Source organism: Periophthalmus magnuspinnatus, chromosome 24 (assembly GCF_009829125.3).
Source record: "Periophthalmus magnuspinnatus isolate fPerMag1 chromosome 24, fPerMag1.2.pri, whole genome shotgun sequence".
Lineage (NCBI taxonomy): Eukaryota > Metazoa > Chordata > Actinopteri > Gobiiformes > Gobiidae > Periophthalmus > Periophthalmus magnuspinnatus.
This window is the reverse complement of record NC_047149.1, coordinates 22,575,737-22,589,980: the sequence shown is the minus strand read 5'-3', so window position 1 is coordinate 22,589,980 and position 14,244 is coordinate 22,575,737. Positions and strand designations below refer to the sequence as shown.

At 35.3% G+C, this 14,244-nt stretch overlaps 1 protein-coding gene across 5 annotated transcripts; it reads left to right on the top strand.

The window, feature by feature from the left end:
* The first annotated feature begins 1,115 nt into the window (after positions 1–1,115).
* Positions 1,116–13,978, top strand: hmgn3 (high mobility group nucleosomal binding domain 3). 5 transcript variants are annotated; one of them, XM_055232048.1, is made up of 7 exons: positions 1,117–1,353; positions 2,695–2,745; positions 4,004–4,123; positions 8,866–8,916; positions 9,989–10,090; positions 11,244–11,343; positions 13,385–13,935. In XM_055232048.1, the coding sequence occupies exons 1-7, from the start codon at positions 1,339–1,341 to the stop codon at positions 13,390–13,392; spliced, it is 447 nt and encodes a 148-aa protein (XP_055088023.1). In that variant the 5' UTR covers positions 1,117–1,338; the 3' UTR covers positions 13,393–13,935. The 5 variants fall into 5 exon arrangements, with proteins under 5 accessions (XP_055088024.1, XP_055088023.1, XP_033846643.1 ...); XM_033990752.2 differs by having other exon boundaries at positions 1,127–1,353; positions 4,094–4,123; positions 13,385–13,934; XM_055232049.1 differs by lacking the exon at positions 2,695–2,745 and having other exon boundaries at positions 1,116–1,353; positions 13,385–13,936.
* The last annotated feature ends 266 nt before the right edge of the window (positions 13,979–14,244 follow it).

Here is a 14,244-nt window from a genome sequence, read left to right as displayed (position 1 = left end):
GTCTAGACTAGATCAGGACTAACTGGGCTCAAACCAGGACCAAACTCCTTCATCCATGAGACTTGGTCAAAAACAGAACTAAAATAAAACTTTATATAAGACATTTTGGTTGAGAAGCAAAAAGTCATGAACCACAAATTTAAACTACACTATTTTCTGATCTATGTTATAATGTTTCCTCATCACAAACACACCTGGAGTTTTCTTTTTCTGTTTCAAAACACAAATAATCACAAATGATCATCATAAAATTAACATTAAAGGAGCCTGCAATCATTTGGATCATTTCAGACATGTGAACTTGAAAACTACCACTCTGTGACATCACAAGGTGGAACGGAGCATTTTGAGCTTTGGAGATATAGACAGATTAATAATAAAACATTACTAAAACATATGTGAATGAAACAAAACACAATTCCAGGTATATTTTTGATCAGGAAACAACATTATAACACGACTTAAACCTCACAAGAGTCAGTTTTGTGTAATATAGAACCTTTATGTGTTACATTCTGCTATTTATTTACTGCAGCTGTGTTTTGTTTTTGTTTTTTTTACAATATTGTAGATTTAGAATAGTTTTTGTGGTCAGTGTCAATGTCAGTCAGTGTTAATATCAATTTTGTGTAATATTGGATCTTTAAAATAGTCCAGATGACACTATTTATCCTTATTTTTACTATTAAACTATTCCCGTATTATTGAAGTAGTACGCACAGTGAATTATAATTAAAATAGACAACAAATATTACAGGTAAAAGGTGCCAGCTGATTTTGTAGTTCTACTAAACTCCCCAAAAGTCTAAAACACTTTGGTTTATTTGTGTCATTGTCCGGTCTGTGTTCATCCAAACTCCCACGTGACCCTTCACAATACCCACCGTGATTCCTGAAGTCCCTTTTTTCAACCACATTGTCCTTTGTTTCTCGTATTTCTGGTGCTTTTTTCTTTATTCCCAGCACTGTGCCTCGCATCCTACATTACCCAGACCCACCGAGAGTCGGCCCCGCTTTCAATTGGCTTGTCTCCACTTTCCCTCGCGACCGTGGCCGTGCGTAAAAGTCTGCGTGCAAAGAGCGCGAGCCAATCCCCGCGCAGGTCCTATTTACATGGATACGCCGCTGACCAATGGCGAGTGAGCAACACAGAGGATTTTGAGCGGTGTATCCAATGGCAGCGCGCGTTTAAGAGTTTTGGGGAGTGCATATAATCAACATATTATCAGAGGTGCTTGGTTATTGATCCGGTGTTCCGTAGGTAGCACGATTCCGCCTCTGTTGGACGTTTCGGTTTCGCCTCAGTCTTGCTCAGAGGGAGTCAAATTCAAGCTTAAAATGCCGAAAAGAAAGGTGAGTCCCGTTTTCTCACTCCACGCTGTAGTTTCGTGCCGTATCTGGGGGTGAAAAAATAGCGGTGCTGCAAATCTGTGACGACGTAAGGCAGGTGAGGAGAAGCCAAAGTTTTTTCGGACGTGTCTCTGCGCGCGTCGGCTCTGCGCTGCTTCCGCGCTCCGGTTTTACCTCTGAAGACGCCTCAACCGTGACAGTCTTCCCCCTGACAGCGTTAATCTTTCCGTGTTTTGGCCTTGTGTTTTTGGCTGATGTCGTTTTTTTATTTGGCACTTCCCTGTTCGTGTGTGTTGGAACTGATGCGTAAAGATGTGCGTAACGCTGCTTCTTCCAATGGGCGACAATTACAGATGTCCTTATTTTCCTGTTAATGTGTAACGTAACGACAGGTAATAGGGTTTTTCACGGGGTGTAGTGGGAGAATAAAGGGCAAGGGAGCCAGAGGAATAAACCTATACACACATAAAGAGAGAAAAAGGGGAAAGAGAAAGGGTTTAAGAAACAATAGGCGCTGCGTAAAAAAAAAGACCTTATAATAACAACACTGCACAACGAGCTTTTTCTGCTGGGTAAAAACTGCCATTGTCTGCGCACGTTTTGCCTTTGAGGACACAGAATGGGGGGCCTCGAGGGGTGGAGGTCGCCCACATGCAAATGATGCCACCGCCAACCTGCAGCTCCAACAGCATTTTCTCTCAGGAGGCTGGACTAAAGGAGGAAAAAAAACAAAAAAACTACAAAAAAAAGCAACGCCTCCTACCGACCTGCTATCTCACCGAGCAACTTAATAGCACTGTATGATTATGTAATTAAATATAGACTAATATAGACTGTAATTACTTCTGTCAGAATGAATCCTCCACTCCCCACAGACCAAAAACAGGGTGGATGAGGCGCTACCTGTCAATAGGAGGTCACTAATACTTTTAAGTAGCCCACTATTGGCTAACAGTGTTGTTATACTAGTGTTGCACAAGGTTTATAGTGAATTTAATCATAAATTAATCTAAAAATGTAGTTCTATCTGTATGTTTCTTTATACTTTTTTATATGGAGACTCTCAGGACACAGTTACGTTACCAGAACAGAGCCAAAAATGTTGAATATTTGCTTATATTACGGAATTTTGAAGGGTATTGATGAGTTTTTAAAGTGCAGACATTTGGAAAAAAGACTGAACCGCTATTAGTAACCTTGTTTTTTTATGATTAGGGTAAAAATACACAGGTGATAATGCTCTCCGTCAGTTCAAACGTGTTCAAAAGTGTGTTCAGATGTGTTCAAATGTATTTTCTGCACCTGTCACTCTTGTCCCGTTCACTGTCTTCGATTGTTCCTCAGTCTCCAGAGGGTCCCGAGGGAAAGGAGGCCCCCAAAGTCACAAAGCAGGAGGTAAACGCCGGCGGTTTGGTTTGACTTGTGTGCGTTTGCGTTTGTGTGTGCGTTTGTGTGCAGTGAAATAACATTATCTGTGCCTAATATCAAATCAAAGTTTATTTATTAAGCGTTTTTCGTGCGAAACTGTAACTCAAAGGCGTTTTCAGTGATGAAAGTTTAACTATGAAATGCAATGAAAATATCAGCTGCGTGGAAGAGATTCAGGAAATGCTTAATATTTATTTTTAACACAGGAGATTAATAATGAAAATGCGTTTATTTAGCCGTAAAATTGTTCAAATCACAACTTAACACAGTGTAAACTAGATCAGAACAAATCCGGAGTATAAATCGCACTGGAGTATAAGTCGCACCAGACAAAAAATGCATAAAAATGAAGAAAAAAAAAACAGATTTCATATATAAGTCGCACCCCCGGCCAAACTATGAAAAAAGTGTGCCCTATAGTCCAGAAAATGCAGTAATATAAATCAATGTATCTATAAATTTGGAAGAAAATAAAGACGATTATGACTGATACATCATTTTTTGAACATTTAAAATCTCAGAAATATGACATTTTCAGATCATAGACAGTTTTGAGAAAGATGTTGCACTGGCAGACGTGAAAGGTGCACTGCAAAACCTTTCTGATCTGCTTGTCTCCATGGAGATGTTATTGCTTTGTCTGGGATTCCAGTGTGACGTTAAACCGGACATGGGCAAACTACGGCCCGGGGGCCACGCACGGTCCTTTGGGCAGATTAATCCGGCCCACCGAACGTGACCAAATTATATTAAAATAGGTAAGAGTAAACCCTGTTCAAAGTGTTTATTTAACTGACATTTAATACGTTAATTATTCATTTAATTTGCACAATGAGTCTTGCGTATTCATGTTTTGCTACATGTTACAGGCCAAATCTGTAAAGTAACAATAATAACAATAATAATAATAATACATAAACATATATATATATCCTGGCCCCTCTGTCAAATTTTAGAACACATTGTGGCGGTGTATCAAAAAGTTTGTCCACCGCTGCGTTAAACTATTTTATGTAGCATGTATTTTCATTACACGCATAATACATACGTTTAGTGCAATACTGTGTAACATTATAGGTAAAAATCTCCATGACGACAAATGACACGTTACCCGGCGCGTGATACATTAGTGCCAAAATCAGGAGTTTACATCCGCTAAGCATAAAAACAAGTATAGAACAATGACGTAAACCGAATAACGTTTAAATACTTATATTTTGTGCAGCTCGAGTTGAAGTCTAAGGAGGATAGCACTGATCCCTCTGTCCCTGTCTCTCTCTCCCTCTCTCTCGTTGATCATCCTTTCCCTCCGCAGCCCACCCGACGGTCCGAGAGGTTATCCGCGGTAAGTGTCCGGTCTTCCGCTCCTGTCTTCACCTCTTTATCTCTCCTCTGCTCCTGTATTTGTGGTTTGTTTTGTGTCGTCACCGAGGTTCAGTCTGAGCTCGTTTTGCATGTTCTGTGTGGAACCTGGTCCTTTTCAGTGTCGTCTGTTTTGTAGAGCTGCATTAGTAGAACCACCGGATGGTATTAATAAAATAAAAAAATAATAAAATAACAAAAAAAATAATAATAAAAAAAATAAATAATAATAATAATAATAATAATAATAATAATACAAAATAAAATGTAAAATAAAAAAGAAAATGTTTCTTTTTGTAGAATTTATCACTAGTTTGCATTAATTTTGGACACTTTTTTGCATCAAATTCCAAGATATTTTAATAATATATAGGCACTTTTTACCTAATATAAATTGTTCAGTAAATTGCAGTTTAAATTTTGTCAATTTAAGAAAAAAATACAATAAAATAATCATTAAAAAATATAAAATAAAATAAAAAAAATTAATAATAATAATAATAATAATAATAATAATAATACAAAATTAAGAAAAAAAAGAATACCAAATTAAAAAAAATAGTTCAGTTGTCAGAGTGTTCATCCTCTGACCCACAGGTTGTCGGTGTGATTCCAGCTCCCACAGATAAATGCTGCTGTTATTGTGTCCTTGGGCAAGACACTTAACCCACTTTGCCCCCAGTGTCTGTGTGCACTGACGTATGAATAAAATATAAAAAAGCGACCATATTAATAATGAATATAATAATAATATAAATTGTTAAGTAAATTGCAGTTTAAATTTTGTCAATTTAAGAAAAAAAAATCATTAAAACATATAAAATAAAATAAATAAAATAAATAATTTAATAATAATAATAATAATAAATTGTTTTTGTTCATTATGTTCAAACACAGAAATACAGGAAGGGAAATATTTTTAATTTCCAGTCATGAATATAATAATCATACATCTTCCTATAGCGTTTTATATAGTGCCGTGTGTTTTTACTCTTTTAGACCACAACATTTCTCTGCTCTGATCACATCTTTGTGGACTCAGGTCAATACGTTCACCTTGGATTTTGAAGTGAGTTTTATCTTTATGAATAGTGACCAGAACTATCAGTGGTGTAGTGTAATTACCTGAGCGTTTTTATATTTATCTGCAGATAGTACTGTCACGATAAATACTACATCAGCTTATATCACTCGTTCAGTGTATTTCAGATGGAAGAATACTTTTTAGGAGGGTCAGTGTGTATCGTGTGTACATTTTCTTTGCACTACTTTTACATTTTTTTGATAATATGATAAGATTTGAGCTGTAGCAGTTTGAATTAATAACTTTTATGACCCATTACAGATGCAAAGTGACTAACTAACTACTTAAAGGACCCGTATTACGCTATTTTATTTATGTCATTATGTTACTTCCTCGTCAAAAACAGACCCAGAGTTGTGTTTTGTTTCATTCACACATGTTTTGAACGCACAAACCCTGCGTATTTAGGCTCGGAGCTCTTCTCTCACACTGAAAACGCTCCGTTCCACCTCGTGATGTCATCATGTGGTGATACAGGAAGTGCTCCGCTGTGTTTTTAAACGCCACACACCTTCATTTCTAGAATCGTTTGGATGATTTCACACCTGGAATTGTCAATCTCTACTGAACTAAAGGTGAAAAGTGGCTGTTAATTTGAAAACTACCACTTCATGACATCACGAGGTGGAACAGAGCGTTTTGAGCAGACTAATAATACGGGATTACTCGAACGTGTGAATGAAACAAAACACAACTTTAAGTATGTTTTTGATGAATTAACAGCATTATAACATGATTTAAACCTCACAATAGTCAGTTTTGTTTAATATAGAACCTTTATGTATTTAATTCTGCTGTTTGTTTATTGCAGCTCATGTTTTATTTTTAACAATATTGTAGATTTAGAATAGTTTTTGTGCTTTACATCTGCTCTTGAGTGTGTCAGAGGTGTAAATTAGTTTCAATATAATCGTTATTGTGACAGGCGTAGACCCCACACTGATGGTACTGCATAACGCAAGTACAAATATGAATACCAAAGTACTAATTAGTGTTATTTAATATTTATTTAAGATGATTTCCTGGTGTTGTCTGGTGCAAAATGTCACTTTTCTTGTAGCGGGATGTCCGACACCTGCTCGTATCCATGGAGATATTATCACTTTGTCTTGAATGTTCCAAAGTATGGCATTAAACGTATCCATCTTGCATTTTAATACAGTATTGCTAAAATAATGAGACAATCTGACTTATGTAACTTAACCTGGTGAGAATAACCAGGTGTAATGCCAAACTGTGGGACATGCCAAGCAAAGTAAAGGCATCTCTACACCGGAAAAGTTGCATAGTGCATCTTTAATAAGGGATTGAGTTAGTTAAGTAGAAGTTTAAATAGTCACATTATGTTTTCTTGGCGATAGTAACAAAAACTATAGTACTTTAATTTAACTCCTGTTCCTTTGTAAACGCTGTCAATGGGAGGTTTCCTGGTTAAATACAGGTAATATAAATAAAAATAATAAATAAATAAAAATTTATAAAATACAAATAAATAAAAAATAAAATCAATAAAAAATAATTAAAATACAAATTAATAAAAATTAATAAAATACAAATAAAAAATAATTAAAATACAAATTAATACAAATTAATAAAATAAAAAATAAAATACAAATAAATAAAAAATAATTAAAATACAAATAAATAAAAATTAATAAAATACAAATAAATAAAAAATAAAATTAATAAAAAATAATTAAAATACAAATTAATACAAAATAAAAATAATTAAAATACAAATAAATACAAATAAATTAAATACAAATAAATAAAATAAAAATAAATTAAAACGCTGTTCATTTGCGAGGAAGTGAATGCACATTTTAACAGTTTTAACACAAAATTTCTTAAAATGCCAAATATCTCATCACATGTCTCGATAGAACTGCTCTACACTTGTTCTATAGACTGAAACGATGCCAAACAGTGGTTCTAAATGGTTTTGTAAACTGTAACGTAAAGCCAAATGCAGCTCTCAGACAGACCCTCCCTGTCTGTAAAATTGCACGTGAAATCCTATAGAATCAGCATTTATTTTGAATGGCACGAGTCAACTTTACAACTTAATGATTTTCTAAATATTTAACTGTATTTTTTTGTAAATCTGTAGCTTGTATGTATTTATTTAAATGTGGACTGCTCAAAACCTGAAGGTATAACATGTTTTAACTTTAACATTTCAACCATTTTGGCTCCAATGTCGACACAAACACCCTATTGTGTTGTGTTAGTTTTACTGTGATTATTTTTATGTCATGTTATTCAAGTTATTCCACACCACTTTGTTGTACCGAGGCAGTATTATGTTTACTACGACGTTACTGTGGTTTTCAGATACAAAAACAGTTTTAATGTATAAATCCCACTCACTGTCTAACTCTCTAACCCAAAACCACAGTCAATAGTAAGTTAAAGGTGCATTGTGTCATTTTTCTGGGATCTGCTACCTGCTTTTCTCTTTGGAAATGTTACTACTTGATGCAGAATGTTTCACAGTATAGCATTAAACCTTTGGAGTGGCAGCCCACAGTCGCTCACTGCCAAAATGCCTGTTTTTCTCTGTATATTTAAGCAATAAAACCACATGTGATTGAGTAAATGTAAGGTTGATCTGTTTAATGTCACACTGTGGAACATTTTAAGCAGAGCTATGACATTTCCATAGAAACAAGAAGCTGACAGATCCCCAAACAAAAAGTTACACAGGGCACCTTTAACGTCTGTATTAAATATTGGCTTGTGTAATGTTGGGATGTGGAAGATTACACAGTAAAAGTACTGAAGTACTAGATTTAAGTACACATTTTAGGTATTTGTACTTTACTTAAGTACATTTTAAACAGGATACTTTTAACTTTCACTTCACTACATTTGAGAGCAGGTATATGTACATTTTACTCCACTACATTTTTGAACTGGACTAAAAAGTACATTTTTTAATTTTTTTAATTTTTTATTTTTAACACGTTTGTAGTTTGAGCAAATAAAAATGTAAAAGTAAAAACAGACAAAAAAAACAACAACTACTGATTAATTTGTTTCTGTTGAATAAAAATTCAGGATAAATCTGTATCAAAATTTTATTAGATCTCAAAATCTGTGTGAAATACTTTTTTTTACTTTTACTTTTTACTTTTTAAGGACATTTTTAAACAGGTACTTTAATATTTTTACTTAAGTAGATTTTTTCATGTGAAACTGTTACTTTTACTTGAATATTTTTATTCTCCAGTATCTGTACTTTTACTTAAATATTTTTTCACTCAGGTATCTGTACTTTTACTTGAGTATTTTTTTCACTCCAGTATCTGTACTTTTACCTGAGTACTTTTTCGCTCCAGTATCTGTACTTTTATTTGAGTATTTTTTCACTCCAGTATCTATACTTTTACTTGAGTATTTTTTCACTCCAGTATCTGTACTTTTACTTGAGTCACACAGCAGAGTACTTTTACTTGAGTCACACAGCAGAGTACTTTTACTCGAGTCACACAGTAGAGTACTTTTACTCGAGTCACACAGCAGAGTACTTTTACTCGAGTCACACAGCAGAGTACTCCTTCCCTCGCTGTGGGGGTGTCATACATGTTGAGTTCTGCTGAGTGTAAACATCTGGTCAGATTATTGATCTGTTTGTGCAGAAACCCGCTCCTCCCAAGCCCGAGGTCAAACCCAAGAAAGCCGTCGTCAAGGTAACGCACAATCAACAATAAGCACCGCATTGTACATTTAAACAGTAAAACGAACAAGAATCAGTGTCATGGAAAAGTAAAAGTAAATACTGCAGTAGTTCAGCTCCAGTGACAGAGACAAACACAATTCAGAAGAAAGAATCTGATTATTATGATTATTATTAACACTCAGGGCAAAGACAAACGTGCTAAAAATAAAACTTAAAATAAAATAAAACACATTAATGAGTCTATTAAACTACGTAAAGAGCAACAACAATACACAACAACAACAACCAGTGGTGGAAAGTAACGAAGTGCAAGTAGTAAAGTGCTGTACTTAAGTCACCTTTTTAGGTATCTGTACTTTATGTAAGTACAGTTCACAGTTGTACTTTTTACCTTTACTTCACTACATTTAAGAGCAGGTATCTGTACTTTACTTAAGTACAGTTTACAGTGAGTACTTTTACTTCACTACATTTGAGAGCAGGTATCTGTACTTTACTTAACTACAGTTCACAGTAAGTACTTTTACTTTTACTTTACTACATTTGAGCGCAGTATCTGTACTTTCTACTCCACTACATTTTTGAACAGGCCTGAAACATAAAAGTACTTTTCTTATGATTTGAGGGATTATTTTTACCACTAAAGTTTGTCGAGTTCAAGCCTCAGTTTTGCGCAAACAAAAATAAACACAAAAAATTAAATAGATTTATATTGTTACTATCGACCAAAATAAATATATATTTTTTAAATCTATATAACTACGTAATGTGAAACTTTACTTTCAAAATCATGTGAAATTTACTGTAAAAGTACATTTTAAACAGGTACTTTAATACTTTTACTTGAGTAGATTTTCTCAAGTGATACTTTTACTTTTACTTGAGTGACTTTTTGCCTCTGTATCTGTTTGTACTTTTACTTAAATAACAAAATGCAGTACTTCATCCACCACTGGAAACAACTGAATACTACTTTACAGAAGGACTTTAAAATATATCGATTCAAAAAACAGATTCTGTGTTAATCTCCGATGTTAAAATGAAACACATTTACATTTGTGTCCTGTATTTTTGCTCTTTAGAAAGTGGCAGACGAAAAGGTGTCAAAGGTCGCAAAGAAAGGCGGAGCTAGAGGAAAGAAAGAGGACGGCTCCGCCCACAACGGAGATACGAAGAACAATGAGGTAAGAGCAGGACTGACTTTTAAAAGCGCATTATGTAACTTTTCTGGCGAGTTTTGCCTGGAATGTTTCACCGTTTGGCATTAAATGTTTATACCGTCCATCAATTTATTTATTTACATTTGTATTACTTAAAAAAACTGCTAAAGTAAAAGGAAAACAGCTGTCGCCTCTCCGTAGATCTGACCAGTGTCTTGGTTTACTGATCTCAACTGTGTGTCTCCTTAGAGTTAGACGAGTTTAATGCCGTACTGTGGAACATACGAGACAAATCAGTGCCTTCAACATCCATTTATAAGGAAAGGAGGTGATTGATATGACCTCGCAGTGATAAAGTTACATAATGCAGCTTTAATAACATCGGAAAACATTGTTTGCACAGAAATCAAACTGTAAATCATGTTGTTTTCTTTGTGTTATTGTTTATGACACACAAACACACACACACACACGTCATATCTTTTCTTATGTAATTTTGCACCACTTTTTTGCACATAAACACACACAAACACACATATACTGTAATTTTGCACCACTTTTTTGCACACAAACACACACATATTGTTATTTTGCACCACTTTTTGCACATAAACACACACATATACTGTAATTTTGCACCACTTTTTGCACATAAACACACACAAACACACACATACTGTAATTTTGCACCACTCTTTTGCACATAAACACACACAAACACACATTTATTGTAATTTTGCACCACTTTTTTGCACACAAACACACACAAACACACACATATTGTTATTTTGCACCACTTTTTGCACATAAACACACACATATACTGTAATTTTGCACCACTTTTTGCACATAAACACACACAAACACACACATATTGTAATTTTGCACCACTTTTTGCACATAAACACACACAAACACACATATATTGTAATTTTGCACCACTTTTTTGCACACAAACACACACAAACAAACATATTATTTTGCACCACTCTTTTGCACACAAACACACACATATACTGTAATTTTGCACCACTTTTTGCACATAAACACAAACACACATATATTGTAATTTTGCACCACTCTTTTGCACATAAACACACACAAACACACATATATTGTAATTTTGCACCACTCTTTTGCACATAAACACACACAAACACACACATATGTTGTATAGATCTATGTGTCTCGTCCGTGTGTGCGTGTGTCCTCCATCAGAACCACAGCGCCCTCTCTGATGTCAGTGCGGGGGCAGAGCGAGACCGTGCGGGTGAAGGGTACGACCAGCGGCTAATCCTCCGTGTGTGTGTGTGTGTGTGTGTGGGTGTGTGTGGGGGTGTGTGTGTGTGTGTGTGTGTGTGTGTGTGCTTTTACCGCTAACACAACTGTACTACTAATACACTGTGTGCTGTGGTTTGTGTATTTAAAGGCCCTACATTACACAAACTTGACTCTTGTGACTTTTACGCTGTTATAATAATCGCCTCAATAATCGCCTCAAAAACAGACCTGGAGTTGTGTTTTGTTTCATTCACACGTGTTTGACTAACACTTTATGATTAGTCGGCGCAGCTACAAAGCTCAAAATGCTCTGTTCCACCTTGTGATGTCATGAAGTGGTAGTTTTCAAGTTCACCTTTTACCTTTAGTTCAGTCGAGATTAGCAATTCCAGAGCTGAAATTATTCAAATGATTCTCGTGAAGGTGTGTGGAGTTTAAAAACACAGTGGAGCACTTCCTGTATCACCACACGATGACATCACAAGGTGGAACAGATGGAAATGGACCATAACGCTTTGCTCTAATTCAGTGCAAACCATAATTGTGCTTTTAAACTGAAAGAGACGCCCGGTGTATCTTTATTTTATATTCTTTGGGTAATAAATTGTAAGTAAAATAGTCAATACCGAGATGATACTGGAGTGATATTGTTAAAGGCGTTTTCATTCGTTCTTTGTCCCGACTGTGCGGAAAACTGGGCCAAGGACGACTTTTAAATCCGTTCCGCCTCTCATAGTAACAGAAGGTGATTGGCTCAGATAAACGACTGCAGCGCACTTCTGCAACGCTACGCTATGTTAGCTTAAATGTCCTATATTACACAAAAATGACTCTAAAATGAGCTTTAAATCATGTTATAACACTGTTAAATCCTCAAAAACACACGTGGAGTTGTGTTTTGTTTGTATCTTTTACCTTTTTGTTCAGTAAAGATCGACAATTCCTGTGGGTTGAAATGATCCAAATGATTCTAGCGAAGGTGTGTGGAGTTTAAAAACACAACGGAGCACTTCCTGTTTTACCGTATGACATCACAAGGTGGAGTGGAGTGTTTTCAGTTTGTGTGTTAAACGGGAAACAACATTATAACATAGATCTGACCTGTAAGCTGTGGTGACAACATCAGTTTGTCACCATGTCGATAGGTTTTGTACCATATTGGAGCGTTCTTGGTCAAGCAGTGTCATCTCCACGGAGACAAGCAAGTCCAACAGAAAAGCTACATAATGCAGCTTTAAAGGGCCCATATTAAGTCATTTTCTGATCTATGTTATAATGTTGTTTCCTCATCACAAACAAACGTGTAAATGAAACAAAAAAAACACAACTCCAGGTCTAACACAGAAACCCTGCACATTTACGCTGAGTTCTTCTTAAAACAAAAAAACACTCTGTTCCACCTTGTGATGTCATCATGTGGTGATATAGGAAGTGCTCCACTGTGTTTTTAAACTCCATACACCTTCATTTCTATAATTATTTGGATCATTTCAGCCCCGGAATTGCCCATTTCTACTGAACTAAAGGTAAAAAGGAGCTTAGGTTAATGATAAAACTACCACTTCATGACATCACAAGGTGGAACAGAGCATTTTGAGCTTGGGAACATGTAGACAAAACACAACTCCAGGTGTGTTTTTGATGGGATAACCACATTTTAACATGACTTAAACCTCACAAGAGTCAATTTTGCGTAATATAAGACCTTTAAATGCTGATTTACTATTAGTTGTTGTTCATTTTTAACACATTTTGAAGCCACACCTGCCTTGACCCTGAACGACAAAGATGTGGCTGCAGTTTCGCTCCAAACTGCCTCTTTAACCTCCATCAATCACTCTCACAAACATAATTCACACAGGTAAGGAAGGTTAAGTGTCTTACCCAAGGACAAACACGTCTAAAACGCGACAAAACGCAACAAAACAAAACGTATTTACAAACTGGAGTGATGTTTTTTTTTGCGTGTTTTGGAATTTTGCCGTTTTCGTATCACGTTCTTCTACACGATCTCACTCTCGTTTGTTTTTCCTGCAGGAATCTGAGACGGCGGAGGAGGCGACTGAGGAGAAGGCGTGAAGAAACTGGACGCGGCCCACCGGACTCGTCCCCTCTGACCCCATGGCAGCAAACATCTTTTTTTACCGACGATTTTTGTACCATGTTGACTTTTTTTTAGACTTGTAATATTTTAGACAGACAACCCTCACCCCCATGACACTTACTTTATCCATAGACTATAATTTGACTTTTTTCCCTCTTCCCTTTCTCCTCACAAACTCTATTTCCGCTCAGAAGACGACAGACAAAACGGCGACTTGTTATTTTTTGAATCGCTGCGAATATTCTGACTGTTATGAATTTTGGCAGCTGTTTTTTGTACCGTTCCCATCGTTTCTGTCGTTTCCATCGTTCGTTTATCGACGCCGTAGATCGACGCTGCAGAAAAGATTAGCTCAAATTAGCCGAAACTGAGAAAATGTTTCTTTTTGTAGAATTTATGACTAGTTTTTATTGATTTTGGACACTTTTTTTGCGTCAAGTTCCAAGATATTTTAAGAATATATAGGCACTTTTTTATCTAATATAAATTGTTGAGTCAATTGGAGTAAAAATGTTGTCAATTTAAGTAAAAAAAATAAAATAATAATAATAAAAAAATAAAAAATATAATAAATAAATCCATAATAAATAAATACATAAAATAATAATAATTTGAAAACTGTTAAAATATAAAAAAAAATAGTACTAAATTTCATATTCTGAATTTAAGTAAAAAAAAATTATTTGCAGTGAACAATGGCAGACTTTCTAAACAATCATCGTTCCACCGTTTCACACCGCCCTCTTGTAAATGTATGCAGAGTGAATGCGTGTATCTGTCTTTCCACTTTAAA

Coding starts and splice junctions, on each gene's coding strand:
- hmgn3 (XM_055232048.1), top strand. Junction 4,124..8,865: donor GGTCCGAGAGGTTATCCGCG/GTAAGTGTCCGG, acceptor CTGTTTGTGCAG/AAACCCGCTCCTCCCAAGCC. Junction 10,091..11,243: donor GAGATACGAAGAACAATGAG/GTAAGAGCAGGA, acceptor TATGTTGTATAG/ATCTATGTGTCTCGTCCGTG.